The 25319-nt window shown below is 29.5% G+C and overlaps 1 protein-coding gene across 1 annotated transcript in view; it reads right to left on the reverse strand.

Moving 5' to 3' along the window:
- LOC129959054 (NF-X1-type zinc finger protein NFXL1-like) overlaps positions 1 to 25319 on the reverse strand; it is a 67728-nt gene that overhangs the window by 17385 nt on the left and 25024 nt on the right. Inside the window, exons 8-11 of the mRNA XM_056071848.1 lie at positions 20414 to 20745; positions 13123 to 13254; positions 9469 to 9559; positions 5459 to 5579 (exon numbers count right to left, since the gene is read on the reverse strand). Coding sequence (XP_055927823.1) covers positions 5459 to 5579; positions 9469 to 9559; positions 13123 to 13254; positions 20414 to 20745 — 676 coding nt within the window. The remainder of the gene's footprint in view (positions 1 to 5458; positions 5580 to 9468; positions 9560 to 13122; positions 13255 to 20413; positions 20746 to 25319) is intronic.

A 25319-nucleotide genomic window follows, 5' to 3' on the forward strand; every position in this document is an offset into this window, starting at 1 on the left:
GAAAAATATGGTTAAAATATTTTTCAAAAAATAAATTTAATTTATAAGTTAAAACATTGGAATCACTAAAAAGACAATTGTTTGAACTTTAACTTTATGTAAAACTTATTTTATGCGATAATATTTTCGAAAGTTATCAAGAAAAATGGCAAAATTTCGCATCATTTTTAATTAATTAAAATTCTAACTAAAAATTAAAAAAAGTCGCTGCGACGTCCACATTTCTGACCTCCAAGATATACATACGCCAAATTTGGTAGTGATAGGTCAAATGGTCTGGTCTTTTGAGCACCAAAACATACACATATGCAGATTCATCTTTATTCAAATTTTTCCAAACTCTTTCAATTTATTAAAATTTTTCTCAAATAGTTTTTCACAACTCATTAGACTTTGTTAGTAGTGAAAAGTTTCTGCCTTATCAAACTTATGCATTATCTTTATCTTTAATTTCAGATATTTTCTTTTCTAAGAGAAATTTCTTGTTCTATAAAGAGATCAAGAAATTAGATTCTAACTTTCTTTATGTCACTGGTAGCTATTTATTTCCCCATCCACTAAAAAAATAAGCAACATTTTGAAATGGTTTACTTTTCTAACATGCTCACATTTTTAGCAATGTTTACTGAGTGGATTCCGCCAGTAAATATCATATGCTCAATATCAATAAAAGAAAAATATCATATGCTATGAAACATATGATATTTTTTCATTCTAATTTCCCACTTCAATATTTTTATTAATGCTGAATCCTCCTCCAATAGATGTTTGTTCACGAGAAAAAATGAAAATAATTTTAAAAATATGTTCTTTAAATAAAAAATAAATGAAATTTATTCAGTATCATTTTCTGGACAAAAAAAAAAAAAAAATGTCGAAATTGAATAAAGATAATTCGACCAAGAAATTTAATCTACAAACTCCATCAGATAAGCATCTTCATTTTTTTTTATCTCTCCTGATGAAAGTGCAATACAGACCATGATCCTTTCTTTTTTCCACACTTACTTGCTCTCTACCGAAACAACATTTCTTACTGATGCATAATTTATTAGCAATTATGCATCATAATTGTCTAATCGCTATACATTCCCGTATTTTTAAAACAAGCTACTGACAATCACGCGTAAATACATATAACTTTATTGGATATTTCTCTTGTGGAATGCAAGGCTTGCAGCAATTTGTTCCCGCTTACACCTGCACTCATTTTATCAATTGCGGAATAAGATGTATTATTGGAAAAACAACAGCTGAGCATACAAAAACAACGAAGAACGTGGAAAGGGCGTGCAGGCTCGCGCCGTCAGTACATACATGATCGAGCGGCGCCGAGATCTGCCCTTTAAAAAAGTTCCAATAAATCCAATCAAATTTAACTTCTCATTATATTTATGGTGATGATGACATTCTAATACACATTAAAACAAGCAATCCGTTTTACTGTCAGCCTAAACAGAAAATTCTTGTTTTGTTTGAATTTTCCTAGGTATAAAAACACGTGACGCCAATGTGTATATGAGAGTAGATGCGGTGGATAAATCGCTTATTCCTTATCTTGTATCAGTTGTTGACTTTTGTTATTGCAATAATTTATGCGACAGTTGTCATTTTTATTCTACATAATAAAAATTAATGTAGGCTTTCGCATATTATGTTACAATTGTCCTAACAAGAAACAACTTTTGTAAGAAAGCGATGATCAATCTACATAGAACAAAGAAATGAACTTTAAAGCATTTTTTTTTTTTTTTGGAATGTTATATGCTGCTAAACTAGTGGTGAATTCCGACCATTTCAGGCCACAGGCGGTAAATTTTCTAATGCCCTCTTCTAGGAAAATTGTATTGATGATTAGAAATCAGTGTAAACTTAACTTATATACGGTTTTAAATTTATTTTTACGCTTATTTTATTTATATGTTATATATATCAAATGATGTTGCTACCCTTTATTTTAATTTTTTTAATAACATAAAAGGATAAAGCAAAATAATTTTGTTTTGTCTTTGCGTATTTTCTAAATGTAATGGACATTACAGCGTCCAAGCATTCGAAATTTGGAAATTAAAAAATTATTCCAGACAAATACATAATTTTTGTATTTCTTTATCCAAGGGTTTTTTTTAAAGAAAACTTATTTGTTAAAAAAAAATTTGGTTTAGGTTCATAAATCACCAACTTTTTTTTATGAACTATAACGAGTTTTACTATAAACCGAGAACTATTAGGGATGATATTTCTATTTATATTCCTTTCAAACTGGAATAAACAGTGTCAATGTTCTTTGTACCAAAGAGTGAATGGCATTTTTTATTCAAATTCATATTTGCATGTTAATTTTTTAGTAAAAATGCATATTAAGATAATTAAATTAGTAAATTCATTATTATTAAAAGTAACCATTTAATATTATTTAATGGACTAAATTAATTATTTAAAATATTTTTCAATAACAGTTTTTAAGTAAAAAAAAAAAAAAAAAAAAAAAAAAAAAATCTTAGAACAAACCGAAATAACAAATATTTTATTTTCAACACAAGAAGTAAAAAATGCAAACACTTTTTAACACAGTTCAAATTATATTTAACTACAGGACTGGATATTTTTAAAATTAAAAACAGTATGTTATAGAATTATACATATTTTATATCTTTTATTATTACAATATATGCAATATCACACTATAATTTTCCTTAATTTGTTTTACATAAATTTAGTCAAACTATTTTTTCCAATAACAGCTATCAATTCAAAAAGATCAAATAAATTGTTTAAAATTGATTATCCTTATAGTTGCCAAACTATCATCAGCATGTTATTTTGACTATAGCATTAACACTGAAAAATTTAGAAGGTATATTTATAAATATAACAAATGGTAAATATTTCGAGACTTGGAAATTTTAGATAAGACAACAAAGCTTTCACTTGCAAAATTTTAAATAATATTACCGAAAAGAATAATTCATGCCAATTTAAGGCTATTATTGTCTTATTAGCAATCAATTCTGGTCTGGTTAGTAAATTAATTAATAATTTTTCCAAAATAATCATTTTAAACGACACATTGGAATTTAATTTATTAGAAAGAGTTAATACATATCATATACATGTTTATTGAATAAATATTTCGCAGATTTACTCCAAACCTTCAGTCACTGCTTTAATGATCGTATGGAAAACAGTAAAATCTCATTACTTCCGAGCACCAAAATTGTTATAATAGACATGGAATTATTTCGACATAAATATAAAAGTGCTTCGAAATCCATCTGAAATCGAGTTTCGATTTCTTATTATTAAATTCATGACAGTCAAATAGAATAAATGCTTTTTTTTATTTTATCATGAACATTTATTAATAACTCATATTTACTGAACTTTCTCATAAGTAGTTTTAAAAAATAAGGTTTTATAAATAAATATTTAATACAACAAAGCGTAAAATAATAACAATTTTGCTCACCTCTTTCAAAGCAGGTTTAGTTTTTTTTTTTTTTTCAACGCCTCGCATCAACTTTGATTGGAAAAAAAAAATCTTCTTTGTTCTTATCCCTGTCTCGAATCATTGGTAACAGAGATATTTGACCAATAGGAGTTGGAAGAAAGAGATAGAGAGATTGACATTGAAGGTATAGAGAGATAGATATAAAGACAACTGCATTTCCCTCGGACATAAATTTACGAGGTTCAGTTTTAATGAAATTTCAACCATTTAGCTAACAGTAATTCTTTCTATGTTGAATAATAAATATCACCCATGAGATTTTTATATCAAAATAATAAAATTTTTGTATTTTTTTAAAAATATATTAATATATATTTTCATGGAAGCTTCTACATGAAATGTATTTTTTAAGCTGGAAATAACCCTATGAATCCATGAAATAAATTATAAGAATAATGTCTCAAGGTTTCTGGTTTTGATTGGTAGAATTTAAATAATTATATATTCCTTTTTTATTATGGATTCAAAAAAAATCATATTTCTTTCTTTCACTGAAAAATATTACATTAATATGAAACTAAGTAGATGACAAACATCAACATCAAAATTATCATTTCATATTTTAACTATTCTTCTTTATGTTGTGTAATAAGTTATGTTCAATTCCAATAAAAAAATTATCATATGTAGAAAACTATCGAATGCTCTTTAAATCATTCAAAAATGGAAATTAATAAATATTTATAATAACCAAGAAAAATTACATTTTTCATTTTCAAAAGCTGCTTTTGTTTATCTCCACACTTTAAAAGATGCCTAGAAGCTGACTACTTTCAACAATTCAGAAAAAAAAAGCCATTATCTTGTGAGTGGATTATGAAAATGTAGACAGACACACAGAAAACGAAAATATGCAGAAATACCGAAAGAATGTCACCCCCTTGGCACAACATCTTGGAGGGGGGGGGTAATGTCTCATATGTTTCCCCGTGAAGGTAGAGAAGGACGTGGCATTGACATTTCTGGTAAAAGAAGCCTTTTTTTCCCCCCTCCTTTATTTTAACATAGATGAGAATTGTTGACTAGTGAATCATTTAGTTAACAAATTGGGCCCATTAATATACAAACAAAACTGGAATAACTAAACCTTAAGAAAAATATTCTGAAATCCGAAAGTTGATTTGAATCAGAATGCGTAAGAGCACATCATCTTTGAAAATCAAAATAAGATGCCTATTTGATCCAGCCGAAATGAATGAAATAGAGGTTTTAATGCGTTTCTGAGAAATATAGGAGTGAAGTTTCCGAATCATATGAGCATCGCCCTTAATTTTGCCACTTTGAAGTATTACCAACCACTCAGAATGCTCTATCATTATTGTCTAAGTATATTTTAAAACAATATGATAAAAAGAATATGGTATTTTTTATGATAAGATGCAGTTCATTGAGTTTGATTGACAAGACTGAATTATTATTATAAACATTAGCCGCCCTCAACAATTACTTATATGTTTTTTTTTTTACCTATTTTGATGAAATTCATCTTGAGAAAACGTAGAAATTAAATTTCGCTTTTTAAACATCTTAGAATTATATATTTTTGATTTCTAACATTTACAGATCTCTCTTTGCTGCTAGAAAATTTTAATTTCAGAAATTGATGATTTAGTTTTTAGTAATTGATGAAAAACTAATGTTAGCAGTTCATGCAAATTAAATAATTTAAATTTACTTTTAGTAATTAATGTATTTCTTATTACTCGCAGAAATACATAACTATAAGGCAAACAAATGAAGTGAACTGGGAATACATAGAGATGCCAAAAGAATCATACATAATTCTTGAAGGTTGGTGAACAGAAAGAGTAGGTTGTGTAACCTCCTAGCATATTCCTAAATTTCTACTCCATGCTAAAAACAAAAACATACGAAATTCTCCTTTTTGAACTTTTAAGCAATCGTAATTACATAAAGATTTGTTATAAAAATTTCTAATGAATTTACTTGCAATCTGAAGAACACCGCGGTGGAACAGCTGATTTTTTCCTACCACATGGGACAGATATCTTAGTAGATCCACAGTTGCAGGTAATATTTACCACTTCTCGACATGGGTAACAAGGACCTATCAAAATCAAATAATTACGATCAAAAGTGAATAATTTGATAATGAACAAAAATAAATTCATACAATTTCATAAATACACTAAAAAATAACAATAAACGCAATGGCTGAAGAGTAACTTCCCTTTTTCATTCCGGGAATTGATTAAACGAACTTCATAAGAATGAATATATCAATAAGTAGCTGATCCCGCACAAAGCATCTATGCTTTAGTGTCCACTCTTTGGAATTAAATGCTAAGGGTATGCACAAACTAAGTTCCGTAAGGAATAAAAAAGGAAACTATTATTAGAAAAACGCCTTTATTGCATAATGAAATACGAAGCCTAAACTATTTTTCCATATAGTTACAAAAATTGTTGAAACATTTATCTTAGCAGGATTCGAGCTTTAGTATTCACTTGTTATAGAAAGGTGCCGCTTGCAATGATGAAGTGAACGGGAGATGTGAGGAAAATGCATTGCAATGTCGTAATGATGAATCTCTGATTGCCTTCAATCTTCTGTAAACAAATCACAATCCAACAGAGATCCCTTCCCACTTTTTTTTTATATCGTAAATAATTTCCTGTTCTTTATCGAAATTTCACATCTACTTCCTTACTATCGAATCCATCATTGATTTCTTCCTAACTTGTCTGTGAATTTCAATCGGTTTTATGCTCCAAGCATTAAGAAAGCGGATGACAGAATGTAACTCGCATGCGCTATGACGCTATCTGAAGGAGCTAAAAAAAAATGACTTTTGCTGTTTGCTAATGACTCAGCAAAGTGTATGTGTGAAATTATGAAAGCAGCTCACATGGGGCAAGTGTGTGTGTGTGTGTGTGTGTGCGTGCGTGTGTGTGTGGGTAAACTGCCGTCCGTTCACAAACGATACGAGAGCAGAAAGCGTACAGAGAGAGAAATAAATATTTTTCTAGGTCATTTTCTGCCATGCGATTCCGATAGGGATTTCTTTACACGTGTCGATTTAGGCAAGGAAAATTCAGAATCTTTTAAAAGAATTTGTTTATATAAACAGATTTTTATCCCTTCAATCGGAGCGTGTCAAAGTGCAGATTTAAGCATTTTTACTGAGCTCGTGGCGCATTAATTAAATAAAAAAGGTAGAACTGGATCAGGAAATAAGAGAATATTTTAGAATTAAGTTAATATGGGCTAAATTAAGGTAAAAATTAAATTAAGTTTCAATTATATTTTAAATCCTAATTAATTTTCTATTTTTTTTAAAATTTAGCCCATATTAACTTAATTCTAAAATGTTTTCTTTTTTCCTGATACAATTCCCAATCTTTATTTAATTAATTCAACACGCGCTCTATTTCTTATCTCAAATCTCGTAGTAAAATGATAGAAAGGAAAAAATTGTCTCTTCTGCTTTTGCATCGAGACGTAAACGGACGTCAGTTTCAATATCGTTTCTTGTACATAATATGCCTTCCAGAGGAAATAAATCGAAGTTAAAATTTCAAAAATTTCTTCTATTCGGCCATATCATTATATATATATATATATATATATATATATATATATATATATATATATATATATATATATATATATATATATATAATGATATTATTAAAACTAATTTAAATATTAATTTGTTTCTTAATTTAACCCATATTAACGTCATTCCAAAATGTTCTTTTATTTCCTGATCATACTCCACATTTTTTATTTAATCAACACGCTCTATTTAATTAACATGAAAACTTTAATGTTACACGAACTCCGAAAAACTGCTTTAATCAGCACATTCACACGCTCCAAGTGAAGGGATAAAAATCTGTCATGCCAGCAAATTCTTTAAAAAGATATCTAAATTTCCCTTGCCTAAATCGACACGTGTCAAAAAATCCTTATCAGAATCTCATAGCATAAATTCACTGGGGAAAAATATTTCATTCTCTTTCGCTGTTTTGCTTTTGTGTCGCTTTGTAGATCGACGTATCTCGTCGTTTCTTTCCTGTACATAAATTATGCCTCTCAGGATGAAATAAATCGGAAATTTTAAAATTTCAGAGTGTCTTCTCTCTTCGACCAAGAAGCTGCTCAATATATATATATATATATATATATATATATATATATATATATATATATATATATATATATATATATATATATATATATATATATATATATATATAAGGACGATGGACGTATAAAGTTTTAGTTTAATTATATTAACGTCCCGCTTTAAAGCAATACTAGGGCTATTTTGGGATGGACCTCATAATTTTGAACGAGGGCGACACCAAAGCTGGCACCCCCATTCAAACTGCCACACTACTTCAGCGAGAGAACGTATGGCCCCGACGGATTTCACGTGCACCAAACCCGCTTACACGATGGTTCTTCAGGGGAATCGGGTCTCGAACCTGAAAACGCTTCGGTTCCGAAGCCGACCTTACCATCAGGCCACCGCAGCCCCAAATAATATAATGTTAATGAACGTTCCTCGGAGTCCGCCGGAGACAGTTCTCGGAGACGTCAAAATCTACAATGGCACATGAAACGAATGACGTCTCTCAGAGATCATTGTATGTCAAGGGGTTAATGTAATGATGAAATTCAAACTCATTCAACAAAGCATTCAATCCTGTGCTTTTAGTGACGCTAAAATAAAGGTTAAAAATTGCTTTCTTTGGACATAAAGTCCGAAGTAGGATTTTCACTAGCACGTTCCATAATTTTATCGTAGACTGTTTCATGTCAGATCAGTCTAATTAAATAATACGGTGAAATTAAAAAAATGCCTTCTATATTAACGATTAAACAACCTAAAAAGGTAATGATTAGGTCAAACAAGTTAGTTGTCAAAAGCGGCTGGTTTATTGAATATTAGTAAGACATATTGTGAACTCTTCATGCAAGCAGTGTTTTTTGTGAAAAAAAGTTGTTTTATACCAACACGGCTTGAAATTATAGTCTAATAAGAGGAGGTTATCAGTTTTATTACATAAACAAATTGATCTTTGTAATTGGCAAAAGAGAAATTAAACTCTTTTTCGCTGCCATGTACCTTAGCATTTAACGCTAACAAAGAAAATTAAATTCAAATTACTTAACTAAAACTTTCTAAAAGTAGATCACAATTCAAATACAAAATTTTCTGTTATTTGTTCCTACTTGACATAAATAGATAAAAATACATCCTAAATCAACAAAAACATTTGCTAATATAATCTCCCACCCTTTAAACAGAGAATTCTCTAGTTCATTTTTTACAAGCCATTCGTTTTGTAGATATTAACATTTTATCAATGATAAAGAAAATTACGAGAATTTAATTTAATATCGGTATAAGTACCCAAGATCATATTTGAAATTTAATTTTGAGGAAATATCAGTAAGATATTATACAATTTAACTTCTATGTTCAAAAAACTAATTTTAATGATTCTGTTACATTACTTTTGCAATAAAGTCAATTTCACTTAAAACAGGAAAATCACAAGCAATACTCACGGTCACTTAAAACAGAAAAATGTCAAGAATAGCCCAAAACAATTAAAGCTAAAAACAAAATTTATGAAACAACATGTTAAAGTTACTGAAATTATTAAAAATTATATTTTGCAACCGGAAAAAAATTAATTAAAATGTTAACATATATATAGTTTTTAAATATTTTACTAAACTATTTTTAAAATGAAGAAGAATATAGTGGAGATACATTATTAAACACAATCTAATCAAACCGTAAGGAATGAATTTCCAAAATATTTATTGAATTTATAAAGGCATCTTTCATATATGCACATATATTTATATATTCACATAAATATTTGCATGGCCAGTAAGTATTTTTCCAATGATAAATTGGTTCTAAACACACATTATTAAAAACTACCATTTAACAAATATAATTTTTTCTTACCTGGATGACACAAACTTGGACATTTGTGATGTCCACAATTGAGTGTTCTACCACACGGTACTTCACAAGGAGGACAATTACCCAAACAACACTAAATAAAAAAAAGTGAGATCAAATACATGATGTACATAATGAACTATCAAGAACCAAATTGAAATATATTATTTAATACTTTAAGTCTAATATCTCTTAATTTGGAATTGAATTTGCTTAAAATGTAAATTTAGACAAGATTGAATGCATTGAAACTAATAAAAATAAATTATATAGGATAAACTAACATCCATAGAAGAACACACAAACACAGCTTTAATACATCTATATACACTGCTCAAAACAATTAAGGGATATTATAATTTTGGGCATAAACTGCGGATGAGGAAATGTTTTTGCGACTAATTTATTATGTATAAATGTTGTAAGGTATGAGAAAAAGGAAAGGAACAACGAAGAAGGAATAATTAAATTTTATTGATGATATGTAACGTTAAAATGAAAAATGCACAATTCGTGGTTAATATACAAACAAACAAAAAGTGATTTCTTGGATAGAAATGAGTTTTACTATGGAGTATGACTTCCCCTGACAGAGAGCAATGTCGCACACTTATGAGGCATCGATTTAAAGAGGTCATCAATAAGGGACTGAGGTATTCTCTCCCACTCCAATAGAAGAGAGCTTTCCAGCTGCTGTATTTTTCTGGGGGTGATGAGCGACTAGCAACCCTTCTTCCCACAAAGTCCTAAATGTGATCTATTGGGTTCATATCTGGGTAATATGCTGGCCAATTCATTCGAAGAACTCCGACGCAAAGAAAATTGTCTACAAGCTGATTACGACTGGGAATGGCATTATCATCCACAAGAATGAATTCATCCAAGATTGTGGCTGCGTAAAAGACAACAGGTACTGAGGATCTCATCTCTATATCGTTACGCCGTTAGTGCTCCATTTCTGGAAATGTACAGGTCGGTGCGGCCACTGATACAAATACCGGCCCAGACTATCATTCCACCTCCATAATATCGGACATTTCACTTACAAATGCAGGATCATCCAGGTTCTCACCATAGGAGAATCCGCTTATTGTCAACTTGTACACTAAAACGGGACTCGTCCGTGAAGAGAACATTGCTCCACTCATCTCGTCTCCATCTGAGATGTTCCTGTTAACGAAACACAAACCATAGGTCTGCGAGCATATAAACTCACATTCCGGAGTCGGTTTCGAATAGTTTGAGTCGAAACTCTTGTACCAGTAGCGCTCTGAAGGTGCTGTTGCAATAAAATGGCATTCAAAGTGCGGTTTCTTCTGGTCGTTAATGTTACATATCAATCTTCATTTTGTGTTGTCGCAGGCGTACGACCTTGTCCTGATCTTCGGTGAACACTTCCATTCTTCAAAAACCGATTCCATTGTCTGAAAATAAAATTTTGAGAAGCTCCTAAGGCTTATGCTACAAAAGATTGTGTTTGGCTTCTAAACGACCGTTAATCCTCAAAGCTACAGATTCATCTAAGTCATGTTGCTGAGACGCAGCGTTTACTGTTACAAAACATTCACCACGTATCAGTTATTTTTAATCTCCTTGTACCGAATGAATGCCGCAGGTCACAGTTCACTCCTAATCTAAAAAGCGTAGTTTTCTACGTCACTGAAAAAAAAAAAATCATTTTCCCAACTTTGTAAACATTATAAATCTCCTTTTGAACCTCTTCTTTTTCAGTTTTATTTATAAATCTGTCGTTTATATAATTGTTTAATACTGAACTCACAATATCCCCTAATTGTATTGAGCAGTGCATAAAATTTGTAAATATTCTTTAATATGACAGGCTCTTTAAATCTTAATAATTACTTGAAAACCTTTGCGTAATTCTGACAAATCGCCATAGAAGTCTACAATAACATGTAAAACACATTCCCAAAATATACTTATATATGTATGGACACTTTCTATAGAAATCAGATAACTTTAATAAATTACTTAAGTCTCAAATGTTTTCAAATCAAACAAATATTTTTTCTTACAATTGTTTAAAACTTCACTAATTCATTGATTTCACGTATCAGGATAAATGCATCTCATGCATATAAGATGCAACTTTCAAATAAAGTACCGAGAACACATGAGAAATATCAATTTTCGCTAAACTGGGAAATAGACATATTTTATAAATTCTAAAAGTGGATCATTTAATAAATATTGCTATGTAATACCATATAATATATATTATACAGAGCTAAAACTGTTTTAATCCATTTTGTTTTTTCAACAGAGCATGTTTTTCATGTCAATGTAATGCTTAACTCAGTTTAAGAAAAATTTAGCGTAGTTCCACCTTTGTTCTCCCTGCAATTCTATTTTATCTTCAAAATTCATTAATTTATCATCAACAGTTTAATACCAATTTTATAAACATTCTTGCAATGGAAATGATTTCTGATCTTCGACAATTTTTCAAATGATACAAGAGCTAAATGTAATATTTCCGTGATAAAATTAATAATACTATGCATCCCTTGAAGAAAGTTACCTGAGATGAATAACAAATGTTTAAATTTAGTGTAAAAAATCAGTTTTACGTCCTAAATGGCAAACATTTTCCATGAAGTGATATTATATATGTAATGATATTTTAAACTTTAATTTCAATTTAATTAATTTCCAATGTTTTATCTTAATTTAGCCCATAGTAACTTCATTCTAAAATATTCTTTTATTTCGTGATCCAATTCCACTTTCTCTACTTAATTAATTCAAGAAAGCCTTGCAAAATTGCTGAATCGGCTAGAAGCCTAACTTTCCACCACTCTGAGTGAAGGGACAAAATACCGCTGACGAGACAAATTCTTTTTTAAAAGATCCCTGTGTTTTCCTTAGCTTGTCGACACGTGTAGCAAAAATCTCTATCGAAATCTTAATAATATATTAGCACTGCAAAGAAATATTTTTCCCTATCAAATCTCAGGTTATATAAGATCAGGGATAAAATGTCCAAGAGCTTTTTCCTCATTCCTTTCTATGTTGTGTGTTGCTCGTCGCTTCTGCTATAAATAATGCGTGCTTCCCCAAGATGAAATAAAATGACGTCACGAAATCGAAAGTCTCTTCACTGTATTCGAAACTGCATTCTGCTTCACATAAAATAATGCTTATATATATATATATGAGTAAACTAATAATTCATGTTGTTTTCAATCATAAAAAAAAATTGATTTTTTTTTAACATTCTGAATTTGCAGATTTTTTTTTATTTGTAGAACAAATCATAACTCTACTAATTTAAATCGGGTTTTTTTTTTTTTTTTTTTTTTTTTTTGGTAATTTCTAATACATGTTCATCATTTCCATTCGCATGAAGTATTTATGATATGATCAATATTTTTACAATATTAAAATTTTTAAACACGACGTCTCTTAGAGAGCCAGAAAAAAAATTCAAAGAGAGAGAGAGAAAAAAAAGAAAAGAAATCAATATTATTCCTCTATAAAACAATTTTAAAAAAAAATCTTCTTACAAAAGAATTATATTTTAGAATAATTAGTAAGTTAAATTACTAAAAGAATGCAGTGATATATGATTTTAAATATTTCATAAACTTAAATACTAAAGGCTACAAGTAATTACATTACATTTACAAAACTCACCTTTCTATTGCAATTGTGTCTACCACAATCACGCCGTCTTTTACATTTGATGTCACACAAAAACTCTTTGCAGCAAGGCATAGATTTTTCACGTTGGCCACATCTACATTTCATTATTCGCAATTGAAGGCACTGTAGTAAAAGTGAAAAACACAAAATATTTAATACAATTATTATTTTTTACAGGTGATTATATTCCTTAAAGAAATCTAATCAACACAGAACTCATACATAATAGCTGTTTGAACTTTCCCTTATATAGAATGCATTAAAAAAAAAAAACCCCTCAGAAATGATTAAAGAAACCATCCTTTATGTTGAATAACACAAAAATTGAAATGCAAAAACTAAGATTAAGGACAGCAAGGAGAAATTGATATGAAGGGAAAAAAGTGTTACTTAGAAAAACCTTGGTAAGTAATTTTACATACAGTGGTATTCATTTTTGGTTGATTATCTCCAGCAGTATAGGAATATTTCAATAAAATTAAGTTAATAGGTTGGTGAAATACAAAATATAAATTATTTATGCATACACCTATAATTGTATGTAAGATTCATCACCACAAAAACGTCTGAAACAAATCCTACAATATCAACAAATAAATAAAAGTATTAACAGGTGGAAGTCTCATCTCACAGTTATATAGCTCACCGAACACGAATATATACCCAAAATGAGACAGTTTATAAATCTTTGTGGCAATCAATGTCATTCCTTCCGAAATGGGAGGAGAGAAGTTGCAAATGTTCCAACAGCATCTTAGATATACTCTCTAAGGGCTTAGGTCTGAAGATTTTATTAGTATCCTCATTTTTTTATAATTCAATGATCAGACGAAACCTATGTGGATGAATGCTGTTGCCAATAAAAATAAAAGTCTTATCTATATTTCTCCTAACAGTCATAAAAAATTCTTCCGAAAACATGAATTTCTGATTACCTATTTAAGACAATCTCAGCTACACAATTACACATAGGTTGCCTTTAGTAGTCTCTCTCGGAGGATAGGTATCGGGTACACCAGAATGCGTACATAGATAATTAATTATTAGTTTGGTTAAAACTTATTACTGTCCCCTACTAATTCTTGGCACAAATTTTATGCTCTTCAGAGGTGGTTTACTGATGGGGAGTTGGACAAAACAAATCCAGCCGGGGCGGGGCAAGCAGAATTCCTCAAAATCTTGCTTCAAAATAATTCACAATAATCAGTTTTACATTCATTTAAACCCAATTATTAATTAGTAAAATTCTTTCTCCTCTTAAATTTTTTCTTTATTCAAATATTAACCTTCAATTTTCTCTCATTATTAAAAATTTGATGGAATATTCGAAAAAAAATGTAGTCACTTTTTTTTACTGACCATCAAACATTGTTAATACTTGGGTCTATTATTTAGGAGATTCGAGAGATTTAATTGTATAGATCTAATTCCAGAAAAAAATATGGTTATATTTCATTATAGATTTTAGCATATAAATCGAACACACATGTTGTAGCAATAAATCATCTAAATTTATTGTAGCATAATAATGGAAGTAGTTAATGGGACTTTAACAAAGAATGTGTATTTAATTACTTTGAATTTGATTTGAATTCAACAAAATTCTAAATCTTCTGGATCTTTATTAATACTTATAAAATATTTCAATTACAACAAAAATGAATAACTCAAACAGAAGTACAGTAATTTATATATGCAAAATAATAATAGAAATGAAATAACTAAATCCAAAAGTTCGTAAAAATCTTTCTTGATCAGTTAACTTTCTTGAAAGTGAACAATGCTTTTACTATATAAAATTATACGAAGTGAATTAATGCTTAAGGCTCTGTTGACGTAAGGAAAAATACTTAAAAAAAACAACCGCGTTTCTATTTTAATAAACCCCTTCCAATTCAGGAAGAAAGAAACCTAAAAATCCTTTATCTTTGACAATGGTACCCCCACGAATATTAAATCTTCCACTGTCGTCAAGCGATGAATTTTTGATGAAACATTCTTTCTTTTCTTCAATCCTAGTTCTAAGACTGGAGCTATCCTTTGTTTGTTGTATTAATCCGGGATACTTCACACACGTGTGTCTTTTAGTGTAATCAGGGTCAAAGCATTATCGGAGAACGCATTCAACTATGTATCGATTGTGTTTGGATGACATGTCATGATAAATGAATGAATGTATGCTCTTATAATAAAAGAAATGCAAACTGAATGTAGAAACTAAATTCAAACAGTTTTATAAATGAAACTTTTCAGAAATCCAGAATAATTAATAAAAAAATATTCAATATTTTCGCAAAAAAGATTTATAATTTTTTTTTAGGTAGTCATCTACTAAAAGGAATTTTTAAATAGAGATTGCAACAGGGAACAGGAATTTGGATAAGACGAATAAACTTGCGAGCACGAACAATACAAAATATGGAAAAGGTAAGATGATGAAGCTCTTTTAAAAAAAAGAAAACATTTTATTAATATATGCACAAACATATATTTTTATGTCATGTTTAGTAAGATATGAAAATTCATATGCGAAAAATAAATAACTTAAACATTAGATTCCTGATGTATTTTTTTTTATATGTGCATATTTAGGCTTTAAAGCCAATGTATTTTATTCAAAATAATTAGATCTTGAATTTGAACACCTTTATCTTCATTTTTAGGTATGTCTTCTTACCGTTAAATACTTTTTTCCCTCGGAACTATTGCAAGCTATAAAAAAAATGAGTCCCCTCCAACTTAATTGCATATAATGGTTTTTTTTAAAGTGTTATAAATGAAAATTTTAGGAACTATTTAAATCGTCGTCTTATTAAGACATTTTTATTCAAAGTCTGTTAAAAACTTTAGAAGTACTATGAATTATATAGTTTATATTCGTGAAAAGTAAAGTGAAAGAAAATTTGAAAAAAAAAATTACATTCCCCAATTGTATAGTTACAATACTGAATGCAGAATCTGAAAAAATTAGGTACTTATTCATTTAAAAAGTTTCATGCGTACCTGGATAAACTCTTAGTATTCCTAAAATATATGCCTACAATAACACATATATTTATCTTTCGTCGTCAACTGCAGTTGGTAATATTTTATAAGGGAAATAGAAGTAACCTACTAAATTAAATTGAAAAAAAAAACATACTTCACTGTTAAATACATCTAATTTACAATTACACAATTTACTTACTCCAGAGATTCATTTAATTTGGTTACAGCAAAGCAATTGCATATTGCAAATAATGCCGACAATAGATGTCCATTTTTTAATAAATTTTCTTTAGCTATTACCAGAATTTAGTCAGAGAATGATTATAATGCAATAAAGCATAAAAAAATTGGAAAAATTTGCAAATTCATTGCTGAGGCAGTAACAAATGGATGAAAAAATAACGATTCTTTTTCGAATTATTAAGTTAATTCAGAATCAAGGAAAACAAACCCATCACCCCATTCATGCATAATGTAATTGCTTTAATTTTCGTACTATTTTCACCGACAGGTGATCGAAATAGTGGATGAAAACGGAAACAATTTTCCATAAATCATAACGATATATTGGTCGAAAGACAAAGAACAATAGGCAAAAATGCGGCTTTTTATTTACTCGCCACTTTGTCCGTTATTCTGCCAAATATTGTTCAAATTATAAGCTGCATGAACGACATTCGAGTCAGATGTCTGAAAATCTACAGAAATTCACCGTCGATATCTATCGTTTGGATTTCTGAATCGACCGTCCAAAAATTATCGGCAAAATGTGACATTTCTTTCAATTGTCACCTTGTCAATTATTTTGTCAAATATATACATTCTGCCAACTTAAATCGTTAGTTGGATATTTTGATTGTTTACAATGTATCAACTTTAGGATGGTTTCTAAATTATCATTTTCGTTAATGCCCAGCTCTCCACAACCGTTCCGAAGCAGCGAAGACTTCTGCCAAAGAAATGCTGAATTTCTCGCCGACGGGGGTGAGGCAAGTGGTTACTGATAATGGGCAATAGCCCCAGCCTCAACTATGTTCGCTGAAACAAGATGGTGAAAACTGAAACTGATGCTTGCCGACACAAGTGTGCAAACAACATTTTTCCTTATAAAGAGATTTATCTCATGTAGCCTTCTAGAGATAATAATATGGCTTGAAACTTGCTTCCTACGTTCGCATGAAGAACACCAGTGAACTAAAAAGCTGTTGCATTTCTATTCTGCTTCACTGCACTCGATAAATAACGATCTTTGTTGGCTGTTGACAAATTTTCTCTCAATAGATCCAGTACTCCCTTAATAATAATGGATTGCATTCAAACCTCAATGAATCTGCACTGCTCCCAGTCACATAATTCTGCAGTTAATTCATCACCAAACGATGTTGGTTACTTATATTTATTGTCTAGGTTTGAATTGTACCAAATGTTCAGAAGCACCAAAGAATTCAACCAAGAGTGAGTGAAATGAAGCACATGCATTACCACATGCACTAGTGAAGTCTACAATTAAATGTATTTCTTATACACACGTGTATGGTGTTTTTTAAAAATGTACCACACCAACCTAGCTCAGCGAAAGTATGTAAAGCTGGCACATATACAGTATATTTATGTAATCGACATTCAAGATCTGAGTCTCTATTCCGAAACATTACTTCTGCCTATGATTACCACGACAATCTAATTTAAAGTGTAAAAGATAAGCATAAAAATACCTCCGTTTTAAATTTACAAATAGAAAATATGATTTCACCAAGGAGAACAATAAATAAAGAGGCTTTAAAGTGGAAAAAAATCGAAATTTACATGTGAAATATTGCAAACTTTGACCAAAATCTGTGGTATTTTATGAAGCAATTATTTTCGCTATTTGATTTACAACCGATTATTTGTATGATCAAAATGTTAACATACATTTGGATATATTAGCAACGACTTAATGTTTTTATTTTCATGTATTCCTCAAGTTCTTACTAAATACATATGTGCAATGTAATAAAGAACAAAATGCAATGAATTATAATTGTTTTGTGTTAAATTTATTCCAAGGCCCCACAAATGCACTAGGCAGCAAATACGGGCATAAGACAACTGTGTAACTGAGGGTATAAGATAGCAAAAAGGACAAATTTCTAATGGGTGAAAAATTAATGCTTTAAATATACTGAAAACAACAATACAGCACAAATGAAACCAAGCACATTTATTATTAAAATATGTTTGGTAGTACATGAATGCAAAATTAAAAATGCAAGGTGTCTGAAGAGTATGACTACACTTTCAAAAATTAATTTCGAATAAGCAAAGATACTCATGTATGAGTTGTTTTTTTAAGTTCCATAAAGAAAATCCTTTTTTTTTTTTTTACAATGTTTTATTGCAAGATTTCAATTTGCGCACCATCAGTCATGAGCAATACGTCGAGACAATACGAAATTTCTAGCCATGTTCTATGAAGCATTGCAGTATCAACACTCTGAATGGTCGCTGTACGACTTTCTTTATCACTGTCACGAATTGGAGATAGACAAACAACGTTTTACACGCATTCCCATAAGAAGTTTAAAGGTATTATGTCTGAAGGTCTAGGTGGCCATGGCACCTCATTTTCCCATCCATCGCCCGGGGAACTTTTTGTCTAAAACCTATCGTACTTCCAAACTTCAGTGTGATGGTGTCCCATGCTGCTGGTAAATGATACTGTGTTGCAAGTCCTCTACTTGAGAAAATGCGAACATTTCTCGCATATCAAAGTAACTGTCAGAGCGGAAAGTTACTTCGGAAAAGAAAAAAGGCTCAATAATAAGATCGTATAGTAAACCCACCCCACACGTTTGTTTTAGGACTGTCTCTTACTTCCTCCAGTATGGCGTATTTTCTTATACCTATAATTGAGTACTGTGTCTGTTAACAATACCTGATATGGAAACGTTGTCTCATCTAAAAACATTACACGTTGTAGAACATTTTCATCATCCTCCACATTTTTTGTACAATTTCTTCTGCAAATGTTTGACGTCGAGGATTATCACCAGGCTTTAATTCATGCAACAATCGAAGTTTATACGCATAAAACCATAATCTTTTATGCACTACATCATGCCCAGTTGACTGCAGTACCTGTAATTGCCGGACCGCGCGGCATTCGATTTATCAGGATTACGATGAAAGCATTCTTAAAATCGTGTAACGTCACTGCTTCTGCTAGGAGGTTTTGGTTTTGACAATTCCCTAACTATCATCATAAATCTTTCATGCCAGTGATAAATTGTGGATCTTAAAGACAGACTTCAATTAGAGGTAATCCGAAATTTACGCTGTACCTCTGCTGCAGGTTTGAATTCGATAAATCATATAACAACTTGCGTTTGTTCTTGCGGTGAAGCCATTTTGAAATGAGAACGCTGCAAACCGTTGATGTAGACACACATAGAAAACATTTCATTAAAAAGACACTTTAATCTTTTGTTTGTGGAACGTAAAAAACCGTAAGTAATTTTTTCATTTTTTTTTTTTTACTTACATATAGTTTGTTTAGTTTAAATTAATTTTTGAAAGTGTAGCTGCACTTTTTGGATACCCTGTACATTTTTTAATTTCATATAAGTAATTAAAATTGTTAATACAAAATTTTAATTTACTGTAAAGTTGACGAGACGGGAAAAAAAAAAGAGAAACTGAAGAAAAATAGTATATAAATTAATTTTCTTTAATTGATAAATCAGATGTATTGAGATTATATACATACATAAAGGATTACAATATTTTGTATATAATAAATTTATTAAAAGTTTATAAAGAAAATTTTTCGATAGGGCGACCCTTTTTACATTATTTTCTGCTTTATAATCTTTAATTTATGAATCATTAATTAAAAAAAAATTGTGGAATCTTAACATCAATTTTTTACGATATTTAATACCACTTGTATGAAATATTATATGAAACAAAATTTAATTACATTAATTGATCAAAATATAAAAATACTACATTGCAATTAAGATAATAACATTGTACAAAATTTTAAAATCCTAGTATATCAAGAGGTGAGTGAAAAACTGGCCACAAAATTCGATTCTAGCAAACATCAAACACATTTTTTAAAGCGTCTAAAAACTGCCATTACAGAGTGATTATCCATTAAAATTTTCATATTTAAAAAATTGAAATTTTTAAACAAAATCGGAAAATTTTCAAAAGGTTTTAATACAGGCTTAAATGTAATCAAATTGCTTTTCATTAATAATCAGGACTGAATTAAAATTGAAAATGCCATAAAGGCAGAGAAACATACTTTCCCACATGATCCATGGTGGCATCGTTCACAACATCTATGCAATTCACATTCAAGTAACTTATTGCAAGTATCTCCACATGTTGGAACATCCTCAGTGCAAGGAAGCACAACCACCTTCTTTCCACATGGACATGATCTTGGTCCAGAATTAGGACAGCCAGGGCAAGCACCTTCGTGACAAATATTTTCGCAATTATGTTTTCCACAATCAAGGGGTTTCGAACATACTTTATTACATTGCCACTTAGGACTGTAACAAGGTCTCAATGAGGTATTAATGCCGCACTGACATTTTTGCTTACTCTGTCGGTTGCATGGTGGGCATGGACCTAAAAATGAATTAATTAAATTTAGTGACATTTGTCAAAATAGTTTTCATTAAAACTAGCAATCTTTTACATCTAATTAATAACAAAATAATACAACACAAAGGAAAAACAAAACCTATTAATATATTTCCTAAAAAGTACAATATATCTGCTCCATTCGGATATAATTTAACTTTCTAAATTAATGACCGATTTGAATAAAATCGAATTTCGCATTTAATAAGAATATGAATACTTTTTGTGCAAAATTTAGCAAAAAAATTACACTTTGTGTTTGAGATTGCAATACATTTGATATCAGTAAAAAAGTGCGGAAATTCAAGTACTAATAAAGGGGGTGGGGGTGGGGGGGGGGAGAGAAAAATAGGGTTAAGGAATGAAAATATCTGTCTCTAAACGAAAACAATAATTATGCTTATAAATATGGAAATCTTATTTTTCATGGGAGTGATAGCTTTTACATTAAAAAGACGTCTGTGGCTTAAAGTTTTTGTTACTGTATTTACACTGTCTGTGCTGCTGTATCTGCGGGCAAGAATTAGAGAACGTAAATCGTTTCGAATGTAAGTAAATTTAAAGGTTAACAGTAAAGTGACTTTTATTTTAGGTCTTGAAATAAATTACTTTATTGTTAATATAACTGCACTGATAATGGCAAAGTGACTTTTATTTTGATTATAACTGTATTTTAAATATTAATTTTATAATACAAATAATTTAATATTTCCATAATTTTTTATCGAATAAAACGTATTATATTTCTATTATATATTGTAACAGACGAGGGAAAAAAAAGGAGCCATCCAACTTAATTTCGTCATCGTCCATGGTATAATGATAAAAAAAAAGTCATCGTTCAAAAAGAATTGCTTAAATATTTTTGAATTAAAAAATTTATAAGAGGCCATCTAAATTTTAAATGGCAACGCCCATTTTCCTCGTCAAATATCAAAATTACATTAAATTTGTTCCTGGAAAAACAAATCTCCTTATTCCTGCTCTATTCGATTCGAAATTATGAATTAATAAAATGTTGACCTTCTAATATGGGAATAAAATTTTGAACTTTTATTCAAATCTTAAAAAATATAATTATTGATCTAACCACTTTTTGCTATAAAAATATATGATTTCTACACATTTTGCTCACATATTTATTATTAAAAAGTAATTTTCGATATGCGATAACTCCTCCTCAAAATCAGAGTAAAAATTTTTAAATGGCAACACACTTAAATTTGGACGTAAATTCAAGGTCAATGACATTTTATGCAGGCGTGCAAAATTTCAGTTCATTCTTATGAGTAGTTTTTCTGTTACATTGAGTTTTCTGTATTGTTTCCAAAACAATGCTTTTAGGGTTGTATTTAACATATTTCAAAATGCCGGCAATACAGAATGCCAGCATTTTATTTTTCATTCAAATGCTACTGATCATGCACTTCTTGAATAAAAAATCATTTCTCCCGTTATTGTAATGAAAAAATATATACGAAAAATCTTTGCCAAACATGAAATCAAAGTTTAAAAAAATGTTTTCCACTGCCACAATATTTTATTAATAGTAACTACTTTTAAATGTGCAAGATAGTCTCTGTCCTTGAAGCAAGCTAAAATTTTTACTCGTCAGCTCATATAATGTCACTAGGGAATGCAATACCGATATACCGAATACCGGTATTTTGAGCCATTTCTACAATTTTGTAATACCGGTATTCACAAGTTTAAATACCGGTTTTTCGGTATTTACTAGAAATTTTTAAAATTGTCTCCACTATATGTTCAGGGATCGCGAACATAGCAAAATAGTATGCGTTTTTGTTTTTATGTCTCCATAACGGGCGAAAATAATTAGCTAATTAATGGCTTAATTAATTGCTTAAATCTAAATTAGCCAAACATGGATTATTCCTGAAAGAAGATATTGTATCCATAACGACTGATGGAGCAACAGTTATGAAAAAAGTTGGAAAGTTGGTTGGTGCAAATCAGCAATTGTGCTATGCTCATGGAATTCAATTAAGAGTAATAGATGTATTACACCAAAAAAATAAAGAACAGAAGAATCCAAATATTGTGGATATAGAAACTTCGGATTCCAACTTTGAAGAGAGTAAGAGTGCTAGTTATATTGACAATGTAATTGTTGAAGAAGATATTGCTAATGAGGATGAAATATTAACCCATCAAGAAATGCTCCCTATAATTTGTATTTAAACGTTCCACTATAAAAAAGGACATATTACTAAAATGTAAACTAACTGAAAATAAAACAGAATATATGTTAATATTAGATTCTAAAACACGTTGGAAAAGTTTTCTCCTAATGATGGAACAATTTTTGAAACTGAGAAGTCCAATCCAAAAAGCAATAATCGACTTAAACCTGTAAATTAATTTTTCAGATAGTGAATTCGACTTAATATCCAGAACTGCATCAGCTCTACTCCGAATAAAACTGACTATTGTGACATTATGTCGGAGATATTTTAATTTATTAACAGCTAATAAAACAATAAATTTCATTTGCAGTCACTGAAAGAACAGCACACATCACTATCTGAAGAATTGTTTATTACATTGAAAAATCACACAGAAGAAAGACATACTAAAATAGAAAATTTCTTACGGTATTTACATAATTATAATGATTTTAAAAATGAAAATGAAAAATAAGAAAAGAGGCTAACCAATTCAAATCTGATCAAGTTTGAAGTAAATTTTCTTAAGGTGTAAGGTACACACTTGAAACTTCGAAAATCCTTCAAAATATCGAATATTTTTTTATTGCTTGCAAATGTTCTCTGATCCTTTAGCTTTCAAACGATACTAAGATGTTGTCAATATTTGGAATATTTCTCGAGTTATAATTATTTTTCTTGCGGTACTTTCACTAAAAATTGTAGTTTCGGGTGTTTTAAAACTCATTTTATGAAGAATGATATTTTTCCACTATGTTGCTTCATTTAAACAATCATAACTCTACAAGAAATTAACCAAATACAATTATTTATATATCAAAATAATCTGTATAAAACAATGAATGTTTTGTGCCTCAATCAAAGTTATATTTATAGAAATAAATTTTTAATAGCTATTTAAAAGTTAAAATTATAGAAAAAATCTCGCCTTTTCTATTCATTGTTGATGAAAAAATTGTTAAAAAAAACTATATATTTTTATAACTTGATTGAGGCAGACAACATGAAGGCAAATATCAGGCATAATTTGAGTGCCTGCACAAATTTGAATTTAAGATATCAGGTTTCAAAAAATATGATAATTAGCTCATTAAATGTTAATGTTTTTATTAATAATTAGTGTTATATGGTTTTTTCTCACTGAAATGAGTTTAAACATATATAAATGACCTACTGTGAAATAACTGGATTTTTAAAGTTAAATTTTTTTTTAAAAAATCTTCTAGTGTGTACGTACACCTTAAAATTTTTTACCCACAAACCTATCCATATCCAGAAGAATTCTGTTCAATTATCGAAGATTATGATGACACTAATGTCGATAGTGACAAGGAATTCTCTTTTGAACAAAAATTATAATTAGCGATAAATAAAAAAATTTCAACGAACCAAAATACAATACAGAAATTAGCTATATCCAAAACCATCCGATAAGAAATCGATTTATTTGAAGATGAGGGATTTAGAGGTAAATACTTGGAAAAAGTATATCGCGCATTGCTACCAGTACCACCAACTAGCGTAGATGCCTTAAGAGCGTTTTCGACAGCTGGTAATTTTTGGACAAAATCACTTTTCAGGCTTAATGACAGTACAATTGATGCATTATGTTTTTTAAGATAATTTTTCAAAAATTTGTAATAGTACCAGAGACTGAATAGTGATATTTACATATTTTTGTGATTTAAATATATAAGATGTTCCTTCACTTTTTTGTGATTCTCTATATACTGTTATAATTTATAAGTTGCAAATTATTTTTTGTGATAGTTACACTTTCTAATAAAACTGACAAATAAGACAAAGAAACACAAGTGTTTTCTTTCTTTTTCTAAAATTTCGTAATACCGGTATTAAAACCGGTATCCCGGTATTAAGATCTAAAAAATACCGAATACCGGTATTGAAATTTTGGTCCGATATTGCAATCCCTAAATGCACTTATAGAATTTAGGAAATTACTGAAAAATGGAAATTTTATTTGCTAATAATTATTTTAAAGGATTGTTACTATTTAATTTTACAAGCATGTGACCAAATTATTTCTGCTTATAATTTAACACATAAAGAGTTACATATTCTATAACAAGAATAGAGACACCTGTGTTTGTTTAAATTTATTGATATGCGTTTATGTGCGTAGTGCTTCTTACAAAAGTCTCGATTTTTTATAAAATTAATCTGTCATAACGGTCATTATTATAACATTGTGTATAATCATAAATGAAATAAAAAATTAAGACATTAAAACATAATTAGATAACACTTTAGTACTAATTTATTTGAATGCAAAATATATCTTGCATTTATTTTCTACGCACAAGAAAACAAAGTTTCAAGTACTTTTATTGAATCATGAATTAGAATATTGAT

This window comes from Argiope bruennichi, chromosome X1, assembly GCF_947563725.1.
Source record: "Argiope bruennichi chromosome X1, qqArgBrue1.1, whole genome shotgun sequence".
Lineage (NCBI taxonomy): Eukaryota > Metazoa > Arthropoda > Arachnida > Araneae > Araneidae > Argiope > Argiope bruennichi.